Source organism: Ceratotherium simum, chromosome 23 (genome assembly GCF_057802395.1).
Source record: "Ceratotherium simum simum isolate JZ-2026a chromosome 23, ASM5780239v1, whole genome shotgun sequence".
In the NCBI taxonomy this organism is placed as follows: Eukaryota; Metazoa; Chordata; class Mammalia; order Perissodactyla; family Rhinocerotidae; genus Ceratotherium; species Ceratotherium simum.
Window position 1 is genome coordinate 11,209,963 of NC_141922.1, and position 23,377 is coordinate 11,233,339.

Genomic DNA, 23,377 nt, shown 5'->3' on the forward strand with positions numbered 1-23,377 from the left:
GAATTATGGGAGCTCAATAAACATTCCAATCAATGTTTCTTTCTTTTTTGGTTTTGTTTTGTTTTGAAGAAATGTCGTAGATACTGCTGCATGAGTAGATTGCAAAGCTGAGATGACAGAGACAATGAAAGGAAAAAACATCTTCACTCCTCAACCACTGAAAGCTATTTTTTCTTCTATCAAGAAAAACAGAAGGGAGTATATTTATTCAATCTTATGAGATCACCTATGGGTCCCCAAGTACCCACCAAAGATGTATGCCAAGGACTGAGATGACCGCTCTTCTGCTATGTGCCCTAAAAATACACTTGCCACTTGAGTTATTAAGAGAGTGGCCATATGCCACAGCCACCACCATGGAGAATCACTTCTTACCCTGTCTTGGGTCCTGGACTTTTTTTAATAGGGTTTATCCCAGTGGGTGGAAGGCTAGGGAATGCAAATGCCCACTCTGACATAGGCAGATTAACATTATGATAATTAAAAGAAAACTGAAATCATATCCATCCATCCACTCATCCATAGTTACTTAGATTTCACTGTGTACCAGGCAAAAGGCAATGTGCGACCAGAATACCCCTCAACATTCAACAGGGACACACTTTGGCTCACATCACATCCTTGGTTCTCAATCCCCATACATCATGTCCTGTGGTGAGACAATATTGAGTCCCTGCCTCCTCCAGACAGACGGGAGAGCAGAGCCTCCAAAGAGTTCAGTGTTTGCTGACCTTCTCATGCAGGAAAATACTCTGAAGTTGGCAACACCTTAAGAAATCAAAAGGTTGTGTTGCTGAGCCAATAGCTGATCCTTCCCTACCTTCCAGGGGAACAGTGATGAGCACCTTCTGACACAAACAACATATTGGAATCTTTTTAACAAGGTGACCTTAACTAACAGCCTAAGTTTGGGTTCCCCCAGAAGCGGACCCTCAGACAAGGACTTGAGAGTCAGTAGTTTGTTTGGGAAGGGGAGGAAACACTGAGAGGAGTGTGAAGAAAAAAGACAGGACAGGAAAGGCAGCCAATGAAGGGTGTACCATCAAGCCAGTTACCACTGGAAGTAGAATACACACACACACACACACACACATACACACACACACACAATGAAGGGTGCACCATCAAGCCAGTTACCACTGGAAGTAGAACATACACACATACACACACACGCCCAAGAAGGAGATATAAAGAGAGACAATGCAACATCTATCAGATGAGCCACTCCTCCCATGGAGGGTGATGTTTCCTTCCAGCCTGCTGCACCTGGGGGCAAGTAGGCTCCAATGGCCAGAAAAACCCTTCAAGCAAAGAATTGCAGGTGTGAGCAGCTGGCAGTCAACCAGCATGCACTAAAATGGCAAAGCCAAGGCACACCACCGATGGCATTTGCTGCAACTAATAACTTGCTTGCTGGCTCCTCGTTCCCTCCCTTTAACCCAGCAGGTATTTACTAAGTGCCCACTCCCCGTGGCAGTCCTGGGCTAGGCCAGCCCATGTATGGTGACCATCTGCCTTCTCCACATCTTCACCCGAGGCAGCTGAATGTTGCTGAAGGAAAAAAGCAACTGAGCTGACCCACTTCACTTCAAGTTCATGACCACAAAACCTCACATGGATGCTCAACCTTTTCTTAGTAAGTTGACTTTTCTGCTCTCCAAGACAACTGTTTGGTTCTTCCTCTCCTCAAACGTCCCACAACTCCCCCTCACTCTCAGCTGACGACTGTCAAGACTGTGAACTGAGATTTCACCTTACGCAACTTAAGTTAGTCCACATTTCACAGATGTCAGCAGAAGACATGAGACGCTCGGGTCGGAGACAAAGGACTTTACTGCTTACACACAGTAATGGCAGTAGCCTGAGTATTAGCATTTACGCTCGTTCCTTGAGCCCTGAGGTAATGCAAGGAGGGCCAGGTGACACCTACACACACCGTGGGTTTCATTACATATAAGAAGCCTGACTTTAGGGAATCTATAACTTTTATAATTGGCTGTAAGCCTGTTTGACCTTTACCCCAGAAGGAAACACCATCTTATTATGTTCGACAATAAGCATGGCTACCCTTGGCTCCAAAGGGAGACACCATCTATCTTCCAAGTCTGTTTGCTATACTACATCTTTGAAAACATCGTCCAGAATAAAGGCAATTAGTGTCTGGGCTCACAAGACATGCAGAAATGCAAGAGACACGTGAATTGTCTAGCAACAATGATCTCACCTAATACTCCATTGGAAAATTAAAGCTTTCCAATGGGACTGCCCTCATGTTCCTGCCACCAAAGCTACAAAATTACCTGCGTAGTCTCTCTTCCTTCTTGTTGCAGTAAGTGTTTCTTATCCATATCAAAGGCCAACCCCTCCACCTATGTTCTGGGGACAATGCTCTACTGCCTTCTCTAGGGTTTGATTCCTGCAAATATCTTCTTTATTCTATATCAACTTATCCCTCTCTTCTTCTGTATCATTCTAATCAGCATGCAAACACGCCCTAAAATCTCCCATCTTTAAAAATCCCTCCCTTGACTCATTAAGCAAGATGGGGGAAATCTGAAATTATAAATCTGATGCTCTTAGATTTAGTCTTGTCCTTAAATATCAGACTAGACAGTGCTGTGTTGGACATCTTTTGCCTGACATCTCATTGTCTAATCCCCACCTCTTACTCCAGACACTGCTGTGATAACCAGCTCCACACAGGCTTGGACCTGCCTCACTCACGGAGGTGGGATCTGACAAAGTCTGCATTTTGTACTTCCATACTTTTTGCATTCTGATGCAGGACCTCTCTGAGAATGAGCCGTGGCACACCTTGGGAAACCACTCAAAATCCAGAAATGTGGGGGAGATAATGCCACCAGGGCAACCCTTGACCATGAAGAACAGAAGCCAAAGGACACATGCTTCCCCGACTTTCATCACCTGGGTGGACAGTTCTGAGATTATTTCATGAGACTCTATAGAATGTCCAGTAGTATGGCTCTCCAGTCACCTAGAGCGATGGCCAATTTATAAATGAATCCTCTTAATGAGCTTTTTCTCCTTCCATTTCCCTGGGCCAGTCCCTTGCTGGGGTGCCCTGGGTTCACTTCCCAGAGTAAGCCCTGAATGTAAGCCTTTGTCTTAGGCTCTGTTTTATGAGAACCTATGTTAAGGTAGTGCCTTCCTAATAGTCTGCCTCTGACTCAAAGTGTAAGCAAAAGGCGAATACAGCTAAACTAAGAGCAGAGTTTGATGCTCACCTTGGTTCTCCTTTTTCATTCTTGAACTTGGTACTTGAGATCAATAATTTATCAGATGAGAGAACAGGTAATAGGATCCAACAAGCTAGAGTTGGAAAGAAAGCATATGAGAAAGCATTATCATACAGACTGCTCATTTTATACCTAAAAAAACAGGTTCAGAAACATGGAGTGACTGGCCTAAGATTACAGAACTGAGACAGCCGCTCAGGGTGCTTAAGTGCCAGTACAGTGAACTCAAGGAGGATTATTAATAATGACAAACATGTATTGAATACTTACTCTGTGCCATGTAGGCATGGCACACTGAACCTCTTCTAAGTGATTCACTTCTTCACAGATAAGCTCTGAGGGCATAACATACTGTCCTCATTTTACAGAAGAGGACTTCAAAGCTCCAAGTTCAGGCACTTGCCCAGGCCACTCAGCCAGGAAGCGGCAGGGCTGGATTTGAACCCAGAGCCCATGCGCCTCACTGCCTTGCTACACTGCCTCAAGCCAGTCCCTGCACCCCATCAGGCTATGATGTGCGGATCTACAAGTGGTAGAATATGCAAAACAGGGTGGCAGAGGGTGCTGAAGAGTAGCTATTCTTTTTCAGAGAGACAGGCTTCCTGTAATTCAAAGAGTAGCTATTTTTTTTCAGAGAGACAGGCAAGGAGATAGAGTTGAAATACAACCATTAAGACTGATGTGGAGATGGCAGCTGTGCTTCCACAGGCTCACACTGGGAGCTTTCTCTTAGCTCTATCTCATCATGACTGGCAGTTTTGGTTCTGATACTTCAATGTATATGAGGATGAATCCACTTGGCAACTTGATTTCTACTAAGGCTCATTTTAAACTAAAGCAAAATATTGAATAAATTTAAGAACTGTAATAATAGCTATTATAAAAATGTACTTATACAGAAGTAATTTGGATTCATTTTATTGCTTACATATGAATTGCACAGTGAATTTTTACATTTCAAAAAAACTCACTTCATTACATTTATTACACATACTGGCATGAATAAGACAAATTAGTTCCATTTTCAGACAGGAAGAACAGAAATATTTTGAGGAGGGAGAAATTAATTGCTGGTAAAGTGTAGCATTATTCTAAAAAATAATGAGTTCAGAAGTATTAAGGAAGAGAGTGTATGTGTGTGTTCAGATAAACTCCAATGACCTCAAACTCTATATAAGCAGTGAGAGACAACACAAGTATAGGAGGAACATTTACATGTTAACTATTCAATGTCAAGAAAAAAAATGAATGATATAAGCAATCGTATACAGCAAAAACAGAATGATTAACAGTTTATTAAGAGTTTTAAATATCTACAAAAATATAGCAATACAGTGAACTTCAACAAACCCTAAACTTTCAGTATCCAAACTGGCTATAATACAATATGCATACCTATCACCTGCAGGATCTCCTGCAACCTCCTGGAAGGGATAAGCCAAAGAAAAGATCCATTTCTTGGGAATCATTGTTAGAAAGACCAGTTCGGTAATCTAGGATATACAGAAGTCTACTGTGATTTAAAAACAACAACAACAAGAAAAAAACCCCACAAAACCCAAATCGACAGTTTACAAACAGACCCAGAGAAAGATGTGATAAACATTAATTGAAACGGTTTTTCTTTACATGCAATACATGCATTTTTACGTCACAGAGAAACACGAAATTTTGTAGAGCAAATTTTGTTTTGCATGAGTGAAAATGAGTATATATCCTCCTTTCTTATACTATTAAATTATATATATTTTTTCATACAAAAGCACACAGTGTTAATCTATAAAATGACATCCAAGTGGATGGTGATTGTTTTTGCATGTCCCCCTGCTTTTTTTTAAATGCACAAAAATTAATACCCTTCTTTAAAAATACAGAAGAAAAAAAGGGAACTAAAAAACATAAAACTTGGCCTATTAAATACTGAAAGATCTTACCTGATCAAGAGGCAAAGTTACAGTGACAGTGCAGCAGGGCCATTACCCCAGTGGGGACTGCACGACTACTCTGAAACAAGGTCTTGTTTATCTACACTTAATAAAGCACCCAGGATGTTTGAGTAGCATTTTATAGGTTTAAATGACTAGGATCTTTTGCAAGATGTTTCAAGATGCTGTACTTTGGTTTAAATATTCAGAAAATTTTGAGTATGCCTGCTCTATTATCACTTCCTTACTTTTTTCTGTTTCTACTAAAGTTGCCCAAATAATCATAATCACAAAGTTACAGCATGCCATTCTTCACTGCAACTTTTCAAACAAAAACAAAAGCTACAAACTGAATTGTTTTTTGAGCTACAATTTTTGATATGTATACTGTTTTAGGTAAAAAAAAAAAAAAATCAAATCTGAAAATGTATTAGAATTATAAAGAGGTTATTTTTATAAAAATGTCCTAAAAGAATTTTATAAGAGTTGCAAAGAAAGTTGTTCATTTTGCCAGGTCATGGAATTCACTGAAAAGTACATAATGGTAAGAAAACACTACGGGACTGTCAGCACATGTAATCTTGGTAATTTAAATCAACAGAAGCTTAAATTGACGATCCCTAGCACACTTAATTGCTAAAACCATAGGCACTCTTTTCAAATGTAATATAACAAATCCTAAACAGAGATGCATACAAGTTATGGTTTAGATCTTATAAATTCAAAGTCCGTTTGGGTAATTTTTTGACCATGAGGATTTAAAATAATGCACAATATAAAAATGTAAATTAATGTGCTCTTAATAGAAATCAAAATGTACACACTCTTCACAGGTGAACTAGTAGCTGTTTTAAATGTCTTTTTGTTCTATACTAGATATATAGCTCTTTTAATTAACGGAGCCACAGCAAAATACTACTATAATTTCAAAGCACAGTCTGTAAACTAATACACCTTATAATGTAAAAAATATTGCACAGTTCGGTACTCCAAGAGTAAGCTCTAAGCCTCTCAAGTAGAATGGTCAAACTCTCTGCAGAATACACAGTATTACAAGAACTAGACACTTTAAAGTACGGCGATTTTAGGGTCATATTCTAGGAATATTACTCACAGATGTAATATTACCATACACAAGTCAAGGAATGCCTACCACGTTATTACAGTAAACGTATTAATAAAGGGACGCCCAGCACAACACCTAAAACATGGGGACAAAAAGCCACAGAACAGTTTTGCAGCCCCAGGATCAGGAACATATTTGTATGTTTTGCTTTTGCCAATAACCAAAAACAAAGGCAATTCTATTTCTAAGCAGTTGTGTAGACGTTTAAGAAACGTAGTAGACACTTGATATATCTTCAATCCTCTGAAAGCTTAATTTTTTTTTTAATTATGTTTGTGAAAAGTTTAAAATATACTGTTTAACAATGGAATAATGTGAGACCAACACATGTTCAACTTTAAAAGCCAACAGGAATCTCAGAAGAAATTAACATGGCATAAATCTATTTTCAAAAGTACTGTAAGTCATATTTAGTTCCAAAATTTCTGATATGAAATGCCAAGCATTTGGTTAAAGAAAACTTCCACCATTATTTTCAGGGAGTATGTTGGTAATGCATTAAGTAAACCCTGAAAACTCAGCTTGACCTTAATTGTTAGGCTTTAAAATCCTATGCTGAGGTCTTCATGAGCCACTCAGTACACACACAGATCTGGAAACTTCATCTCATAGACTGGGACAGACTGATATTCGGCGTGCCCAGAAGTAATGGTCAGTGTTCCTGATGGACTGGGAGGAGGACTGTAAAAGAAGAATAAAGCACAGTCAACAGGTACATTTAAAAGCTGTTCATTTCACAGAGCATTTTAATGACTACCTGCAAACAGCAGATTAAGACTCCTTCATTGCAGGGATCATTGTGATACAGCTGCTCGCCAGCTACAAGGCTGTACGGGAAATACATCATGGCGGTATCAAGCTGTTTTCTAAGTCTAAACCAGACATTTTCTTTTGAATATATGTATATATATTTTTTTATAATGGGATTACACTATACCCATTCTTGTAAGCTTGCTTTGTTTCACTAGTAAAAAAGTTTCTTACATACATATATTATCCTTTTTGATGACAGCATGGTATTTCATTACATGGATATATTGTAACTGATTTAATCCAGTGGAAAAACACAAGTTCATTTCTATTTTTCATTATTATACATAATGCTCACAAGTCTATTCCTATACATACGTAACTTTATCCTGACTGTGGTTTATAGTCTTACAAACAGAATTTCTGGATCAAAGCGTACTCACAATTTTGACTTTGATACATATTGCCAGAATACCAGCAATTTATACTTGCAACACCTCAGTGTACCTGTTCTCTTATACCATTATAAATATTTGGTATAAGAAATCTTTTTTTTTTTAAATCTTTGCCAACGTCACAGGCAAATGGGACTTTGTATTTTTATTTTCAACTTTTTGAGTTATGACTAATGTAGTGGCATTAATACTAATGCTAAATATCTTTGTAGATTTAATATCCATTTTATGTTTCTTTAATGAATTGTCTGAGTCCACTGCCTATATTTGTACTCAAAAATTTTTCTCTGAATATGGGCAACTAATCTTTTGTCATACGATACAAATGTTTTTCCACAATTCATTATCTAATTCTCAGCCGTGTGTGTTTTGCCAAATGCTTAAAACTTTACAAAAAAATCAATGATTTTCTTAGGATTTCTAGTTTTTGTGTTATGTTAAGGAAAATTTCCCCAGACCAAGATTACAAAAAATATTCCTGTATAAATTCTAGAATTTCTATGTATTTTACTAAATAAGAGTTAAAATTTTCTATTTTGGTAAAAGAAGTGAAGTAAGAATCTTCCGTCCTTTGCTAGTCAATAGCCTTAGCAGCTATCCAAACAAAATTTATTGAACATTTGCTCTTTTGCTTGAAAATCTGAAATCTTATCTTTACCTCCAATATTTCTATTTTTGAATTTTCCTCTGCACTACTTACCACAACAAGTCCAACCTGTTGTAAGTACCAAAGATCTATCACGTTTTCCAACCTAGCAAGGCAAATGCTCCCTTGTTTTCTTCTTCCATTTTCCTGACTGCTTTATATGCAGATTTTTCCACACTGTCTTTAGCATCATTTGTTCAGATATAAAAAAAAAGTTCTGTGAAGATTTTGACTAAAACTATAGTTTAATCTACAGAGAACTGATGTCTAACATAGTAACTTCCTATTCAATAACAATGTATGAGTTTCCATTTATTAAGTATTCTTATGCATATTTCAGAGATTTATAGTTATTTCATGTAAGTCATATTGTTAGTATTTTATAGTTATGCATATATGGTAATGAATTTTCATTACCATTCATATGGTAATGAATTTTCATTAATTATTACGTGTACAAATATTAACTTCATACCATTATCTAATTGTAAATTGTTCTCATTTAAGTTATTCAATTGGTTCTCTTATATTATCCTGACACATTATTCTATTTTTGGCAACTAATAAGTATTTTGCAATCACCATTCCAATATTTATAGTGCATTATTTTTTATTAAGGGATAATTTTCAGAGTGAAACGCACAGATATTAAGTTTGACAAGAATTGACAAAGGTATATACCACATAAATGACATCCCAATAAAGATACCGAACTCTTTCATCATTTAAAAAGTCACTTTGTGTCCCTAAGCAGTCAATTTCTCCCTACTCCCATGTACTCACACACATACACCCACACCCAACAACTATGTTCTGATCTTTAACACTGAAGATCAGTGTCCCTTGTTCCTGAATTTCATAGGAAAGGTCTATAGAACCTACAGGAATGGTCCATAAAAGCTATACTCTTTTATTTCTGATTTCTTTTGCAATATGTTTTTTTAGATTTATCAAAAAAAGGTGCTCCTTCTTACTGCTGAATAGTATTTAACTATACTAAGAATATCACTATTTGTCTATCCATTGTCCTGTTGATGGACATTTGGTAATTATGAATAAGCTGCTAAAACATTCATGTGCATGTCTTTTTGTGAATATAAGTTTTCATTTCTCTGGATAAATACTGAGAAATGGGACTACAGGATTAATATCTGGTATGTGTTTAACTTTATAAGGAACTGCTCAAGTTTTACAAAGTGTTTGTACCATTTTATACTCCCATGAGCAACATATTAAGAGTTCTTCAATAATGTCCTTCAATAATGTCCAGTAGACTGTTAAGCTCATCCAACGAAACTTCTTCTTTCAGGTATTATATCATTTAGTTTTTGAACTATAATTTGGTTCTTTTTTAGAGTTTCCATCTCTCTCCTAAAATATATATATCTTTTTCTTTAAATTCTTTGATGTTTGTGTGTGTGTGTTCTTTTAAGATCCTTGTCTACAATTCCAATAATTGGGTCATCTGTGGGGCTGCTTATTCTTACTGTATTTTCCAGCTTCTTTGCATTTCTTGTAATTTTTTTTATTGTACTAAAGTCAAAGTGAATGAAAGAACAAAGTATAAGATTATTTTGTTTCTTTTCTAGAGAATACAAACTTTCCTCTGTCTAGTGCTTAAAGTGAGGCAAATTAACAAGAGGAAACATATCAAACTGGAACTGAAAGCTCTGAGGGCACACCAAGAAGTGTGTTTAATTTCTCTGTATCATGTAAGCTATCCAGAACTACTATTTCCTAACTAGGTGACATTGGATAAGTTATCTAACTTCTATGTGTCTCTGTTTCTACACTTGTAAAGTAAAAATAATCACTACTTAATTTTAGGTCTGTTGTAAATATTAAATGAAATAATGCACTTATTAGCACAGTGCCTAGAACACCAGAAGTATTCCATAAATGTTAATTACTAGTAGTAAGTGTTCAATAAATGCTCACTACTAGTAGTAGTTGCACTACCCATAAAACATAATTAGTCATAATACTTATTCTAAAATATTAACCCACATAGTTATGACAGTGTGATTAAATATAACATGGTGGTCCCTAGCAACATTCCATTTAAGAACATGGGTTACGAATTTGAATTTTGATTTTTCCACTCACTAGCTGGATGGCCTTCAGCAAGTTTCTTTACTTCTCTAACTCTCAATGTCTTTATCTGGAAAATGAAAAAAGAAGCATCTACCTAACTTTTCAGGGCTGTGGTGAAGATTAGCAAAAATAACAGATATAACGCATGTAGCATAAGACCAAGTGCAGGGTAGACATTTACTGTCACAATAGGTATCAAAGAAATAGATGTCCATACCCAGCAATTTTCTCTGAATCTAAGGTATATCACATATTGCATATTTTAGTCCAATTCTCTTCTGAAATTTTGTAAATGAGTGATTCTTGACTCATTTGGAGTGAATCTGCCACGCTCAGTGGAGGGTGGCAGGAATGGTGAGGAAACGCCTAGAATAAGATGTGATACTGATGAAAACATGCCTTGCATATGAGCAGAAAAAAGACTGGAATAAAAAAGCAAGTGGACTAGAGTATCCACCTGCCTTTTCTATTTAGAGGATACTGAGACTGAAACAAAACAGACTTAGCTAAGTCAAAAATATAAAAGATACAGCTGATGTTGAAAAACATTCCAGAAGCATAGCTTCTCTCTATGGCTCCTGTATGTGCCACATTACACAAAGGCCAGTTTCCACACTGAAGTCGATATAAGAATATGCAGAAGTTCTTCCTTAGATGGGACCTGTAGTTTGTCTCTCGCTCTGTCATGTGCTTCATTACTTAATAACCAACAGACACAGAATAACCAAAGTATGTTACACCCATATGTTCTTGAGCATAAAACAACTTATAAGAGGACTCAAATGGATACAACTGAGGAAAACTCAAGGAAAGTTTAAGAATTCAAATGAGCCATCTGCATAGGTAGAATCATTATTGCCCTGGAAAGACCTATGAGATTCAACCATATTAAATTGTAGTTTTTGCAGGTCAAAATGGTTAAATATGAGAAACTACCTGGGTAAACATATCATTAGAATGCAAGTCTTCCAAATTATCCAGATGTCCTTAAAGGACCATTTTGAAGGAATGAATGATCTAAAAATGAAAGTTAGGAAAGCTAGAAAATACCCGGACAAGAAATTATACCAGATTCTATCCAGTAAACAGAATGACGACTATGACAAAGGTAGCTACATGACCTTGTGTGTACCCTAAATGAGAAGCACAGTTACTTAAACACAATCAGCAACAAATTTATAGGGTCTAATAGTTTCTATTTCTATTTTGTTTTGTTTTATTTCAGTTGTAGTAACAAAATCCTTACCGTATGGTGAGTTCCAATATTTGAGCAAGTCTATCATGAAGCAAATTTGCCTAAAAGGAGAAAAAAGAGTTAAGAATAAATTCATTATTTCCCAAACACCCATATGTAATAATACAATGCAAGGACAAAGCATAACTGTAACTATTAGCTGATGGTACAGAATGCTTTAATGTTTTGGTTTCGTCTGTCTCATATATTGGAATTTAAAGTAAAGTTTCTCTTTTACTCCTTTCCTATTCTCACTGGTAAAAACAAACCGATAGACTCATAAAACAAAATACCCGCAGCAAAATCATGGAAAACCACTGCACAAAAAGTATCAAAGCAACAACAATCATTAATATTTAGTTTGAGATGTGCCGTTTATATCAGCTTATATTACACAAAGAAATTATTCAGGCTTCATAGCTATGCCTTCAGAGTTCAGTGTCTATTGATACATGATCTTGTGCTCTGCTGATCTGCCAAAAGCTTGGAACCTCCCAACTTCCCCGATTACCAAGGAAGTTTCCACAAAATCCAACTCCACTTCCACCCTCACCCCCCCTCACCATTTGTTCACTTACTTTGGATTCACACTGTGCTGCTATTTCTTCAAAAGGTGCTTTCTGGAATTTCTCTATCACAAGACGCCTCTTTTCCTTTTCCTGTTCTTCCATTCCACTGGTATCTATATAAATGTTTATAAAGACCCGTTAAAAGGAATACAGAATTTCATAGAACTTTGCCAATGACCATAAGAGCAAATGATCTATAAACCCAAAATAAGGGTAATTTACTGGACTACTTTTATAAGGAAAAAAGCAAAAGGTGTAACATCCTTGAAATGTCTTAAGGCTAAAAAGCACATGTACAAAAAAATTTTAAAAATCTAAGGGTTGAAACTACACAGCACGAGACCCTCCTTCCTAGACAACCTCTGTCTCTCTCACCAAAAAAGCAGGAACATGATAACTTCCTACAAATCAAACAACCTCAAGGCCCTTCCCGAAGGATGATTCTTTTATTAATAATCATGCCTCTGCACACATGAGGTACTAAATTAATACAACTTGATACTGAATGGCATAATTGAAATACAGGGAGGGTCATTTAGAACCACATTGTTTTAGCCTTGTCCATTTAATTACCACATTTTGAAGAGGGATGTTTTATCTTAAGATGATGTGTGGTCTGGCCAAAGTTTGTGAGAAAAACTTTGGAAAATAATAAATGTCTTTTTCATACTACTGATATAATAACTGAGTCTGTTTGCTTAAAAATATGAAAAGAAGGCTAACTTATGGCTTATTTATTGATGGTCTACTGTAACAAACACCCAGTAATTCTTCAGGGTTTTTTTTCCCTGGTCAAGAATTTCATAGGATGAAGTGCACTATATTCAAAGTTCTTTAAACAAAGCTGCTTTTCAAGTAGACAATTGTAGATAACAACTAGCTAGTTTTAAAAAGTGGAAATAGCAAAGGGAGAAACAGGCATTATTTTTTTTTCCTTTGAAATTGTGGCAGGTTAACAAAGTTGAAGAATTTATGTACTTCTGAGTGACTATAATGCAGAATTATGATCACTTCTCTGTTGTTCACTAGACCAGGGTCACCAGCTCAAACATGCCAGGGGCCAGGCAAGAAACATAAGTGTTTAAAGTAGGTCAGGCAAAAGCAGCAGGAAACATGGGGACTTGGGCAAGCTGAGCACACATCCCTGCTCTTAAGTATTCAAATTCAATTTCTGAAAATAATGCTTCCACCTAAATTCAGCCTGCAGGCAGTGAGTGTGCTTTCCACGCATTAGTCTAGCAGTTCTCAAAGTTTATGTTTTTAAGACTCCTTTACACTTTTAAAAATTATTGAGAAAACCAAATAACTTTTTTTTTTTTTTTTTGCTGAGGAATATTCACCCTGAGCTAATATCCATGCCAATCTTCCTCTATTTTTTAGTATGTGGGTCGCCAGTACAGCATGGCCGCTAAAAGAGTGGTGTAGATCTACGCCCAGGAACCGAAACCTGGGCTGCCGAAGTGGAGAGCGCTGAACTTAACCACTAGGCCCCCGGGGCTGGCCCTCAAACAGCGTTTTTCAATGCATGTTATATCTATTGATATTTTCCATATTAGTATATAAAACTGAGAAACTAAAAATATTTATTAATTCATTTAAAAATAATGAAACCATTATGTATTAACATAAATAACATTTGTTTAATAAAAAAATCATATTTGCCAAAATGAAAAAATTTAGTGAGAGAGTGGCATTGTTTTATATTTTTGCAAATGTCTTTAATGTCTGGCTTAATAGGAGGCAGCTCATTTCTATCTACAAATGCACTCGATCTGCTGCAATATGTTCCTTTGGTTGAAGTACATAAAGAAAACCCAGCCTCACACAGACAGGTATTGGGAAAGGGAAGAGTATTTTAATAGCCTTTTCACAGAATTGTGGATATTTCTTCTGGGACACTACAACAAAACTTGGCAAGTGGTAGTTTCTTAAAAGTTAGTTGCAATATGGAACTTGAAACCTTATTAATAAACTTTTTGTAAATGGTTATGTTAAAACCAATTGATCTATTGATCTACTTGACACTTTGAACAGATCTTTACTCATGCACAATTTTGCAACATCATGCAAATGGTCATTTGGAATACTGATCCACTGACTTAACGCAGGTCCCCTAAACGTAGACATATTTCATTATATAAAACATTTTTTAACAAGTCACATTTGTTAGTTATTACCACTGATCTCGTGAGAAAAGTCTTTAAATACTGGGGAGCTGTCAAACTCACAGTGGCAGACAGTTGCAAAATTCTAATTTTATTCAAAAGTGCTAATTTTATCATTGCGAGCAAATACTGTCAGGGTGTTTTATTTTTTTCACTTGAAGTGACATCACTTCATTTATTTTCCAGAAAATGTCTGCCAAATAACACAGGTTTTGTTATTTTTTTTTTTTTAAGTAAAAATGGTGTTCCTTGTAAAAAACGACTAGTTCAGCTTGCAAATCAAGGCAATCAAAGAAGTGCTTTTTATGTGTACTTCCCAAAGATACTCATGGGTTGAGATTAAATAATTAAAGTAATAATTTATACTGATTCATAAAGGGTATTAAGTAAAATCTTGCTTTTTAAAAATAACTGCGAGCATGTGGTGCCACTGCCTTCATTCACGTTAATCAAAAAGGCAAAAAATAATGTCTTAGTATTATGATGAAAATACTTGTTGACTTCATGGATCCCTTGAAAGAGTCTCCTCCAGGCCCTTCAGGGGTCCACAGACATACTTTGAGAACCACGCCCTGGACTGTACATTCCTCAACATGTCTTAATCGTTAAATGCCTCAGAGTATCTTGCACATAATGAGTGTTCACACATTGCTTACTGAATTCAATTAATTTTATTTGGGCAAATTTGATAATGTACTACAAGAAGAAAAAAATCCTCTATGGGTTAAGAGGAAAAAGGTCAGATTTTATTTCATGTGTGATGGGTGCTAGAACACTTCATTTCCCTTTATAATGATTTTCTTATTCTGATATCTGAAAAAATAAGAGCCAATTTCCATCGTATAATGCTTTATCAATGAGAAATGAATTAAGATCAAGGCACCATTAGCCTAGTAGTAATTAATATTACTACTTAATTGAAGGAACCATTCTAAAATAAAGAGGCAAATTATGTGAGACAAAATTTACTTCCATAAAGGCCAAAGGAGAAAAAAATCAGAGTAATATTTTATGCAAAGATAAGTGAAAAGACTAAAGAGTCAGTCAGACCTGGGTATGAAATTTGGCTCCAGCATTTACTAGCTATGTGATCTCAGGAGAGTTTGTTAATTTCTCTGCCTCAATGTTCTCATTGATAAAACAGCAAGGATTCACATGATACTCTATCATGCCTGCTGACAATCTCTGCCAGCTCCTTCCTCTTACCCCATTATAAACACACTTCTAATTATACTACTATATATTCCTATTAAAAATCACTCTATTTAATTTTCTCAGAATTTTCATCCCCACATCTCCTACCAAAGGAAATGCACTGACTATTTCTCCTAAGTTCATGCAGCCTGAAAGCTGGCCATCACATAAGGGTAGCATTAAAATACACTGTGACACACCTTCATAAGTCTAGAAAAGTCAGTCTATATAAAGGAAGAGAGTTATCTATGATAAGGTAATTGTAAAAGCCTAAAGAACGCAGCTAAATAAATCAATTATACATTTATACAGAAATCAACGGTATATATATATTTTTGCCATGCCGCCTCTATTTATTATGGCATCTAAACAAGTACTAAGATAAAGATAAGTTTGCAAAATATTAGGAAAGTTAACAAGTGCAAAAATCTCACCAATTGCTTTCTTTAATGCTTCAAAGGTGATTTCTTCAGTGTTACTAACCTAGAGAAAAGTGATTTTAAGTAAAATAAAGAGTTAAGAAAGATCAATATAAATAATACCTTCAAGTTACAAGTCATCTAAGAACTTTCAGAAATTTTTTTCTGCTTTGTGTTGGCTTGATTTGTGATTATACTGCACAGTACCAAATAATCTCCACCTTCTTATTGGTTGGACCAATAAGGTTCTTATTGGTTCAATGGCCCACTGCAGTGGTTCTCCAAACAAGTCTACAGATTAACGTCAGGCTGGCAGAATTAACATCCCCTAGGCAACCCAACCACTGCTGAGTTACAGAACACAATCTCCAGTAATGTGATGTGTAATAAGATTTGAGTCCCACTGACTGAACTATGCTTCATAAGTGAACAATGCTTTGAAAGAGCCAAGGCAGAGATTATATATATAGTTTCAGCCATGTAATAAATGAAAACTAAGTAGCCTCCATAATTTTGGTACCACATACAGTGTACAAATCAAAAATGAAATAATCTAAAACTTTGAATGGTTTAAAAGCAAGAATCACTACTTTGGAAGTGTTCATGAGTATAGTTAACCAACATCTTAAAATAATCATATTCCGGATCTTCTAAGGTCAACCACCAAGTTTCATTCTCCGGAAATAACCTTTAACTTGGGGTTTTCAAACCTCTCTCGTGCTTTGAGATATGTAAAAGGTATGAAATCAACTTCTTTATGATTAAAAAAAAGTAATATTTTTTGTGGCACCAACACATATTCAGGAGGAATAATATATCCAGTTACTACAGTATCTCTGAATAAAAATTAAGAAATGATACATGAGTACTTGCCTGGGATTCTGGTCATCCCTAATTTTAGCTCATGGGCTTCTTTTGCTAGTCTAAAGCAGCAAGACTAATGAAAGCAAAGGACTTCATGCTTTGCACCTTAGCTTCTCTGTAATACAAAGGCTTTAGCTGGAAATCAAGCAGCAAGAGTTCCACTACCTCAGTTTTTCTACTGAGGGTTCATATTTCTAGTTGAAGTCAGATTAAACTTGGGGATCTTCAGTTGCTTTGTTCTAGATATTTGGAGCAGATATACAAGATTAGGCTCTGGATGGTCAATTACTTGTACCTAGAAGCAATCTAGTACTTCAATGAAAAAATCCACTACTGTTCTTACAACTGGTTAAGAGCTTTAGATTCTGAGTAACAACTATAGTATAGGAGAAGGAACACAAGAGAAGTGAGAAGGCCAGTATTCTTGTCACATGCAATTTTTACTTATTACCTGTTCAATCTCGGATAAGTGAAAAGGTAAAAGTACTTTACCTAATAACTCTTCTTCCCTATTTGTTCTTGTTTTCCTTAATTCAGATAATTATGATGCAGTCTCCTAGCATCAAAAACTTTCAACTAATTCTGTCCCTCTACTTGTTTTTTCACCTCCTTTCTCTAAATCCTTTCAAGAACCTTGCTGGTCCTCCCCATCTGCCTCTAGAATAGGGTGCTCCTGCTCTCCTGTCCCTCTTCCCATCTCCAGGCTGGCCACTCAAGGTGCTCATCACCTTAAGTGTAGACTATTACAGGGATCCCCTAACTAGCCTCTCTTCCTCCAGTTTCTTCTTCCCAATTTAGCCTAGTTACGCTGAGACTCGTTTAGGAAAGCATTGCTCTGATAACGACACTGCCGAATTTCAGTGTTTCCTTACTTCCTACCAAATTACATATGAAGCCCCCAGGCTGGTGATAAAACCTTCCATAATTTGGCTTCAATCTTGTTTCCCACTGTTCCCTTTTTTGAATCCTATTAAAAAGAAAAAAAAAAGACCAATTGCTTTATACTAATGTTTAATGATTCATATTTTTCATATAATGTAGCTGCTAAATGCAAGCCACCTACTTGATTTGGTGCTTAACCATACTACAACCTGTTCTGACTCGAGAGGAAAAACTGGTTGTGTTGGAGTTAGAGCAACAGTGCAAAGGCATAATCCTAGAGGAGTTTCAACATTCCTTTCATTTCCTCTTTATGATTTTTGCCTTATTCATGATCTACAACTCTAACCTAGACTCTATAACACCCTTGGGCCTGTGTAAAATCTGCTATTCATCTTTTCCCAGTCAGACTAGTTGTTAGGTACTTGCACTGATACGTTAGTAATCTTACAGCACCTAGGCACAGCAGGTTCTGACTAATAACCTTGACTTGACACTAGACTTCTTGTTTTGTTAGCACACATGCAAGGTTTCTTCAGTTACATCTGGGGAAAAGGCAGCAATATGTAAGTATAAAACAAAGATCTGTTATTTGTCCTAGAATAAACAATAATCCTTTTCAGCCAACCAGTGACTTAATTTTATGCATAGAAAAATTTAACATGTACTCAAAATTTACTATTATATAACTTCCCATCCATTCCCCCAAATAATCAAGCACTTACTGTTACCTTTTAGAGAGAAGAACTGAGTGGTGTTTTCAGGGTTTACTCATATCCATTATGCATATCATTCATGCCTATAGTGCTCAAAGAGAGCACCAGAGATCAGAGACTCATACCTACGGTGCTTTACTCTATTAGTCAAGCTGATAATTTTATCTCAGGAGGCAGAGATGCCTGTATTCCATTTTAGCCATTTATCTTCTTGAATATCTTAATTTTATTTAGGTATCTTCATATATATATATGATAGGTGGGTATATACGAAGATATACATATATGGTATCTTTATTTAGGTATCTTTGTGTATATACATAGATATATGGTATCTTTATTTAGGTATCTTCATACATGTATGGCAAAGTTCACTAAATGATTCACGGTGGGATAAGGTTTGAATTGCCAATGTTAGAACTGAAATACCTCAGGTGGACCAGGTATTTTAATAGACTATAGTAACAATCTGAGTTATACCTAGGGAAAACAGAAGTTTGCTATGATCTGCACCTAAACAATCTTGATTCTTTTTGTTTCTTTTTTTTAAGTTATAAGCTCTAAAAGCAAGTATCAGATATAGCTGAGGAATAACAGGATTATGTAATAAAATTTCAAATAATTTTAATCAAATATAAGAGTAATATTTCTTCAAATGAGCAATTTTCTTATCTGATTCATGGTTAGCAAACAGACTTATTCATAGTTTGATATTTTGTTACACCATTAACTGGTGAATACCTAACTGATGCAAATTTCTCCTGTCCTTGCTACGAAATCAATTAGTTCTAGCCTAGAAGGTAATGTTATTCTGTCTTCTGGTATTTGAACAATCATTCCTAATATGCAAAATCAGATTCCATAGTGGTAAATGAGTTTGAAACTCCAATGTGCTCAAGAACATCTTACATTAAACTGTACTTAACTTTTCAAATGCTCAGTGTGAGGAATATTTGACTTAGAACTTATAGCAAAGGGAAAACAACAGGATCTTTAACAAGTTAACAAATGTATTCATGGACTTTTAATGTAAAATTCATGTTCAAGAATCTTCTTCCTATATTAAATCTTTATGCAAATGTTTTTTCAGTTTTATCAAAACAGACATTCTCTGCAACAGTTTGAAGTGCTATATAGATATATATATTTTTTAAAAGAAATAAAAATGGTTAATAAAAGGAGAATGGAATAATACTAGTCAATAAAATATACTGCACTGTTAACAAAATAAAGCGTATAAACCAAGACTTTGGGTGCATTTCTTCCCTCAAAGTTAATAGCAGCAAACTCATAATCATTAAAAGACAAAGCTAACAAGATACTCTCCTTACAAGTAAGTAGCGTACAAATTAAAATGGCTTTGAAGAGGTGAATTTAGCCTTAAATTGGCAAGAAACTTTAAATGAACCTTAACACCCTAAGTTTCAAAATGAACACTGACTTCCTCTTCATCTACTCTTGATGCTCTCCTAGTAATTTAATAAAACTGATTAAGGGAGAACTGAACAGCATAGAGGATTTAAGTTAGTCAGCTGTATCCTGGCCACCAAATAGTTTTAATTCCTGAAGACAAACTAACTGATGGGGATTGGAAGGAGGGAGGAGAAAGGAGGCTGAGAAAGCAGGAATTCAGACAACTTCCTTCCCCTTTTCTTAGAGGGATATTCTTTTAACTCTTTATATTGTACCAATGGGAAATAATGAAATACCTAGGAAGGCAAACAATGGATAAACCACAAGGAGGACTTGACGTGCTGGTATTTCGACACTTTTACTTGACTATCACACAATTCTCCGGTGGTTTGTGTGGAGTAAGTCCTAGAGAATACTGGCTTTTTCTTCCTATAACTCAGGAGGGTACACTCTTGTGCTCTATTGAAACACGAGGAGAGCATTAAATCTATGATTTTTTCAAATAAGCCACAGTCTTTAAAGAGTACATAGGACATTGATAAAGCTTAACCTACATTAAATTGATTAGATTTACTATCCAAAATGACAAAAATTCTCCCTCATAGATAAAGTTTTAAAATTTCTAAAAGTAGTGAGCATTTGCCTTCACATGAGAGTGTATAATTCCATTTATTCTCATAATTTATGTTTCATAAATCTTTAAAGATAAATAGGATCTAAAGGGCCTCCTAATTTAATAACAGGCCTTATGTAACATTTTTTACTTATAAAACAAATGATACTTGTTATGTTTTATGGTTCCTTTCATTACACTAAATTACAATGTGAAATCTAATGGTATCATAACACACAATGTTAAGTCTACGTATCTTTATAGAGAGCTGAAAAGAGTTTAGTAAAATTATAAATAAGTTCAAGGCTAAATCAGATTAGTTTCCACTAACAATTTTTTGGATTTGGGGATAATTTAGAGTTGTATTTGTTCCTGTTTGAAAATGTGGAAGGGCAAAAAACTCCTTTAAACTGATGTCTATCTCAAGATGGTACTCTGCCACACACTTGCAGCAACTTACCACATCATCAGAAGGAATGCTGTTGGGTAAAATATCCACCTGAATGGATACGGTGTCCACAATACTTTTTCTTCTAGAAAGACGATCTTCATCTAAAATAAAAAAAAATTTTTTCCTATTATTTGCCAATTAGATATATGTCATTTATAAACTCTACTTGTTTCAGATTTCAAAAAATTTCAGAAAATTAAGAGCGTCTTTTTTGTTCTTTCTAAATCTATAAAGCATTGTGTTCTCAGACTTTTAAATTTTGTGAACCAGATTTAAAAAATAAGATTGAGGGGCCGGCCCAGTGGCGCAAGCGGTTAAGTGCACGCACTCCGCTGCAGCTGCCCAGCGTTCACTGGTTCGGATCCCGGGCGCGCACCGACACACAGCTTGTCAAGCCATGCTGTGCCGGGGTCCCATATAAAGTAGAGGAAGATGGGCATGGATGTTAGCCCAGGGCCAGTCTTCCTTAGCAAAAAGAGGAAGATTGGCAGATGTTAGCTCAGGGCCCATGTTCCTCACAAAAAAATAAAAAATAAAAAAAATAAGATTGATGAGGGGCCAGCCCGGTGGCACAGTGGTTAAGTGCATGTCCTCCACTTCAGCGGTCCGGGGTTCGCAGGTTCGGATCCCGGGCATGCACTGACGCATCGCCTGTCAAGCCATGCTGTGGTGGCGTCCCACATAAAGTAGAGGAAGATGGGCATGGATGTTAGCCCAGGGCCGATCTTCCTCAGCAAAAAAAAAGAGGAGGATTGGCATTGGATGTTAGCTCAGGGCTGATCTTTCTCACACACAAAAAAATAATAATACAATTGATGGGGTGAAATGAAATAAGGTTAATAGTGTTTTTCCAAAAAGGGGTATTTAGAACAGCAACATCAACAACCATTACCTAATAGTTTAATAAAAAACAAAAGTCAACATAACACCAAAAGGAGGAATTATATAATCTAAATTGAACATGCTGAGTTTAATTGAAAACTTACAATACTGCCCTTGTATCTCTAATTTTTCCACAAAACAGTGAAAACTGTCAACTAACTCTGCTTCTAGGGTGGTAATTTAGGAACCAATGTCTAAAAGTGTTAACTGCACATTAAAACTTGTGGATTGAAAGAATTTGCTGCTTCAGTCAATAGCTCCTTCTCCATCATTTCCAGTCATTCAACTCCACTGGCCCCTGATCTTTTGCTTTATAATTCAACCACCTGTCCAGAAAAACCTTCTCTTCACTTCAATGTTCTAGCTCATCTACTTTTCTCCCCACTTGTGCAAGCTTGTTTACTTGCTTGGTCTGAACCAATAGCTCTAATCTTTCACTACCTACTCTTCTTAACCCCTGCAATTAAAATCCTGCCCCCAATCACTCTTCTCAAAGTGTTTTTTCATAAAACTCCACTTCTTCCTAATCACTAAACTCAACAGCTATTCCTCAAGCCCATTTTCTGCTTAACCACCTCATAGAAAGTCATATTTTCTAATTAAAATCTCCTTCCAGACATTCTTTTCTACTTCTATTTTCTATTTCAGCATTCAACAACATTCCACAAATCTATTAAGTGATAAGACACCATGGTAAGTGTTGGGGACAGATTGCTGAATGCAGTCTACACCCTCAGAGAGCTTACAGTCCAATAGGGAAGACAGAAAATAAACAAATAATAATACAAATAATAAAGTATAATGGAGAAGTACAGGGTGCTGGAGAACATCTAATAATCGTGGTTACATCAGAAAAAAGGAAGCCACTTTGTGCATTCCAATACACAGAATTAGAGGCTTATTCAACCATGGCTAGAGATGGACGAGTAAAAGGAGAGTCATCATGGACATTCTCAGCCTGCAGCACGGAAATGGGTAATTCTCCAGAAGCTCCCTAAAAGCTTCAAGTCTGCTGTCTGTCCATTTGGACACCTATAACAGTCTTTGAAGGATAATAGTCTCTCTTCTTCCACTTTCAAAATTTTGTCTGAGTGCTTTTCATTGTCAGTCCCTAACTGAGAACCATACGGGGAAGAGGATTCCGGGAAATGTAGTTCTCAATTTTTCTTCTATGACGCAGAAGAGAATTTAGAAGAGCTGGCAAAGACATCAACTGGGCAACAGGTAGTCTGGACTCACTTTTCTTTGGCTCCTGTTCTACTCCCATCCCTAAGAGATGTGTTCACCTAGATCACATCCTTGGTCCCCCAACTCTCCCAGAGAGTTCCCAAGTACTATTAGGGCTTCAATTGGCACCTAGTAGGCACTCTATAAACACTTGTATGACTGACCAGGAGGATTCTAGTGCCTCATTTTCTCTTCTGAGCTCAAGTTCAACATTTCCAATTTCCTGTTAATTACTTCTATTCAACACGTTCTAAACCCAATTTTAACATCTCTAATATAAACATTCTTTTTCTCCACATTGCCCTATTTATTTTCAAGAGCGTCACCATTCAACAATCTTCATCTTTTCTTACCTAAACTCTTAGGACAGCTTCCTAATACATCTGGTCTAATATATCTCTCTCTTCTGTACTGCAAATAGAGTTGTTTCTAAAATAAATCATTTTAGTCAATTGAATTTTTAAAATAAATACAGCCCACTGATTAAGGCAGAGCTTC

General features: G+C 36.1%; 1 protein-coding gene across 2 annotated transcripts in view; it reads right to left on the minus strand.

Annotated features, from left to right (window-relative positions):
• Positions 1–4,523: 4,523 nt before the first annotated feature.
• The window catches only part of EFR3A (EFR3 homolog A), a 102,481-nt gene continuing 83,627 nt past the window's right edge, over positions 4,524–23,377 (minus strand). For both annotated transcript variants that reach the window (XM_004431062.3, XM_087447444.1), the window contains exons 19-23: positions 20,780–20,871; positions 15,850–15,898; positions 12,066–12,169; positions 11,500–11,549; positions 4,524–6,989 (exon numbers count right to left, since the gene is read on the minus strand). In XM_004431062.3, the coding sequence (XP_004431119.1) occupies positions 6,884–6,989; positions 11,500–11,549; positions 12,066–12,169; positions 15,850–15,898; positions 20,780–20,871 (401 nt within the window). In that variant the 3' untranslated portion in view covers positions 4,524–6,883. The remainder of the gene's footprint in view (positions 6,990–11,499; positions 11,550–12,065; positions 12,170–15,849; positions 15,899–20,779; positions 20,872–23,377) is intronic.